The sequence below is a fragment of the Eretmochelys imbricata genome, chromosome 13 (assembly GCF_965152235.1).
Source record: "Eretmochelys imbricata isolate rEreImb1 chromosome 13, rEreImb1.hap1, whole genome shotgun sequence".
NCBI lineage: Eukaryota > Metazoa > Chordata > Testudines > Cheloniidae > Eretmochelys > Eretmochelys imbricata.
In genome coordinates, this window is record NC_135584.1 from 33,034,711 (window position 1) to 33,038,968 (window position 4,258).

The following is a 4,258-nucleotide window of genomic DNA, read 5'->3' on the forward strand; positions in this document are numbered from 1 at the left end:
TTAGAACTGCACGGAACGGAGACTGGAATCCTTACAGGTCAGGAAGCAGCGCTCCCTGTGTCTGTGTCACAACCTTTGCCCGAGCACTGACTGCTCTCCCTTCATTTCCCCCAGCGCGTGGGGCCCGCAGCTGTTAGGGCCCCAGCCTGTGACGGGAGACCTGGGGTCCCTTCTCTGCTCAGCCGCAGCCTTGCTGGGCAACATTGAGTCAGTTTGGATCATGTTTTGAAAGGTATTTAGGCACCGAGTGGGATTTTCAGAAGCAGCCAATCTCCCAATGTTAAGTCACAAGAGTGGTGTGAAGACCAACAGGTTACAGATTGCGAGGAGCTCGGACACGGCAGTAACGGGGGCGGATGAGTACCGGGCACAGGCAGACTTTCCATTCTCCCCCCGTATCTCCCACCCCAGGCCCCGGCACCGCTGCAGTGATAGAGCGGCTGGCAGGGCTGAGTTAGGGGGTCCCTGTGGCAGCTGGGATACGGCACCGCCTCTGCCTGCAGTTCAACACAGCACCCTCCGAGCCGGGAATTGTTACTAATTTTTGGGTATTTACGCAGCACCCAGCGCAGTAAGAACCTGATCCCCTGCCATTGCCACAACACAATCAGTGACGGACGGCCAGTAATTAATAGTAATTCGTTATCAGCAGTGTCAGTGTCTCTGGACCAGTCACCACTGTGCTATGAAGGAGAGGAGTCTGCTTGTGCGTCTGCCCCGAGGGTAGTTTGATTTGTGCCTGGTCATGGCCGGAGGCAGAGTCACTTTCCCGTCTGTGCTGTGTGTCAGCAACACTCCCTCTTCGCAGGCATGGCCATGGTGCCAGCTCCCTCCTGCCCTTCCCCGGGGCAGCTCGTGGGTGTGACCATGGCCCCCATCACAGCACGGGTAGGGGCTACAGAGGGCGAGAAACCCAACATCAGCTCCCAGAGCAGTGGTGTGGGCCGTGGGCCGGTGATGTCCTTGGCTGTATAAAGAGGGGAGCAGAGAACAGGAGCAGGGGGCGGGTTTCATCTGCAGAGAGCCCTGGTGACACCGATGCTGGAATACCGTGTGCAGGGCTGGGGTCATGGTGTAAAACAGACGTGGAGAGGTTGGGGATGCTGCAGAATAGAGCCACAAAATCAGTTTTGTGGAGACGTGACTTGAGTAGAGGTCTCAATATCTCCGTGGGGAGAAACTACTGGTTACCAAAGGGCTCTTCCATTTCCCAGGGACAGGCACAGCTAGAACCAAGGGCTGGGCGCTAGACCCAGACACACGACAATGGGAAATAAGGCGCAGTCTGCTGCCAGGGTGGGTGATTATCTATTGGAACAAAGCACCAAGGGAAGTGGTGGAGTCTCCAGCTCCTGAAGCAGTTTCTCTGGTGTGAGAGAATATAAACCCAGCTCTCCATTTGCAGTGGGAACTCTTAGGGGATCAAATGATGGCTATCGACTGAATTTCCCGGTACAGCCAAATCTTTCGATGCTCATTACTTTTTCCCTGTCACAGAATGCACCTCATGGAGAAAGTAGAAGGGGAAAATCAAACGTCCGTCATGGAATTCATCCTCCTGGGGTTTGGGGATCTCCCCGAGCTGCAGATCCTTCTCTTTCTGCTTTTTCTAGTGATCTACATTGTGACCATGGCTGGGAACATCCTCATTGTTGCGCTAGTTGTGGCTTATCAGCACCTTTACATCCCCATGTACTTCTTTCTGGGGAACTTGTCCTGCTTGGAGACCTGCTACATCTCCACCATCCTGCCTAGGATGCTGGCCAGTCTCCTGATTGGGGACAGAACCATTTCTGTGGAGGGCTGCATGATACAATTGGTTTTATTTGGTTCTCTGGTAACTACAGAGTGTTATCTCCTGACAGTGATGTCTTATGATAGGTATTTAGCCATATGCAAACCGCTACACTATGGCACCCTTATGAATGGCAGGCTGTGTCTCCAGCTAGCAGCTGGGTCTTGGATAAGTGGATTTCTAGTTTGTAGAATATTCATGTGTCTTATGCCACAGTTAATTTTCTGTGGCCCTGATGAAATTGACCATTTCTTTTGTGATCTCACCTCACTGATTCAACTCTCCTGCAGCGACACCAGCCAGGTCAACCCACTTATTTATATATTTTCCTTCCTAGATGCACTTTCCCCTTTTCTATTAACCCTGGCTTCCTGTATTTGTATCATTGTGACCATCCTGGGAATCCCATCCACCACTGGGAAGCAAAAGGCCTTTTCCACCTGCTCCTCTCACCTCATTATGGTGGTACTTTTGTATGGGACCATAATGATTGTCTACATGCTACCAAAATCTGGTACCTGGAGAGCCCTGAACAAAGTGTTCTCCATCGGCCACACAGTCGTGACTCCCCTGGCCAATCCGCTCATCTACAGCCTGAAAAACAGAGAGGTCAAGGAGGCCCTGAGAAATGCTGTGAGGAGAGCTGTGACCCTTACAAAGAATCCAGACTAGTTGAATGAAATGAGGGTCAATCCATTGGGTTTCTGTTGTCAAAGCAGCAGGGCCAAATCTCCCTGATACAAACGTGCTGTATGAAAGACATGCTTGTGCACATACATATTTGTAAAGAACAGAAATGTTTGAAAATATATTTGGGGGGAGGGGTTGGCAGAAGATTTTGACTTTTCATCAAGGACCCAAAAACCTGGAAAATGAAAAAGTCTTGTTTTTTGGCAGGCGAAATTTAAAACCTTCCAGCTGGAAACTGGAAAAAATAATTGGCTGTGGTGTTTTAGGGTTCCTGGAGAAAAAAAAAAAAAATCAACATCTGCGAGGGAAGGAAACATTTCCCATGAAAAAATTGTTTAAGCAAAATTCAATTTTGTCTTGGAATTTGCTGTTACTGAAAAGCTGTCACCAGCTCTGATAAATAGTAAGTGAACGGACCAGGAGCCAGGAGCTGGTGCTCAAGAATCTGTATAGTTCTTCATGGGCTTTGTGGGACCAATGCGAGTTGCTGTTGCACACTGCAGACGGCCTTCCTCTGTTCAGCTCTGTATGTGGAGTTCTTAACCAGCCCCTTCTCTGTCGCACTGTAGACGCCCTGCCGACGTTTGAGGTTTATGGTTTATTATTAGCTTGTCGCTCTTTCCAGAGAGGAATGGTCCGTGCCCCAAGGAGATCACTGTGGTTTTCACTGTGCTCTTTTCTTCTCAGCTGAGCAGGGGACAGGAGAGAGAGAGGGGGCCCTGGACTCCCAATCCCCCCCACACCATGTACACACCTTCTCTCCACCCTGCAAGAGTCATGCTTTCCTGTTAACCCATTCTTCCTGAGGGGAGGGGAGCTCGGAGATTCATAGCTTTTAAGGTGAAAAAATTCCATTCTGGTCATTTTAGTCTGATCTCCTGCTCAGCAGAGGCCAGAGCAGGCCAGCCACGGATTGCTCCCTTAGAGCCAGCGCCCTGGGGGGCTGGTGAAGATCTCCTTTGGGGGAGGTCTGTAAAACTGCCGGGTCCTGCTCTCGCTGTTTCTACCCTGGCCTGGTGCAGAGATGAGGCACCAGCAAGGGGAAAGGGGAATTGGAGAGCCAGCCTGCCCCCCGCTCAGTGTCCTGTGGGGCTGGGCCCAGCTTTCTGCTCCGGCCCGTTGGCCCTCATTGCTCACAGATTTGCTGTGGGGGCTTCTCTGAGTGAGTGTGGGCTGAGCCGTCCGACCATCCCAAGGGGACAAGGAAGGAGAGGGCTAAGGAGGTGAATGGTCCCCAGCCCCAGATACAGTGAAGGTGGGATGCTGGTGCCAGGGTAAAGGGGTGAGGAGGCCTGCGAGGAGTGCCGGGGTGAGCCCCAGGGGACAGGAGCGGCTGAAGAAGTGAGGGGGGGTTGGTACAGCCAGGAGTTTGGGGCATTTGGGCTGATGTTTGGCGTAGATGGACCTGGGTATTGGGGGCTGCATAAGAGCCCATGGGGGAGTAAGGGTTGTGGGGCAGTGTGCATGGGTGCTTGGGTGAAGACAGAGGAAGGTTTGGGGGGCGGGAGTGGTTTGAGGATGGTGGGGTATGGAGGTGTAGGAGGTTTTAAGAAGTGTGTTTATTGAGGAATTGGGATGGGGGATGGTGAGTAGTGGGGGAGGAAGGGGTTTGGGGCATGCAGGGTGTGACACCCTGGCACCCCAATATTCCCCAGGATATGTTTTGTACAAAGTAGGACTTGTGAGGTATCCTTCTAAGATCCTTCTAGATCTGCTTGACAGTAATATCTCATTGGATTGTATGTGCTATCGTCATGTGAAATTATGATGTTT

The 4,258-nt window shown here is 51.6% G+C and overlaps 1 protein-coding gene across 1 annotated transcript; it reads left to right on the plus strand.

Annotated features, from left to right (window-relative positions):
- The first annotated feature begins 1,449 nt into the window (after positions 1-1,449).
- LOC144273928 (olfactory receptor 11A1-like) lies at positions 1,450-2,467 on the plus strand. Its single transcript, XM_077832673.1, has one exon. It carries the CDS (start codon positions 1,499-1,501, stop codon positions 2,465-2,467), a length of 969 nt encoding a protein of 322 aa, XP_077688799.1. The 5' UTR covers positions 1,450-1,498.
- Positions 2,468-4,258: the final 1,791 nt, after the last annotated feature.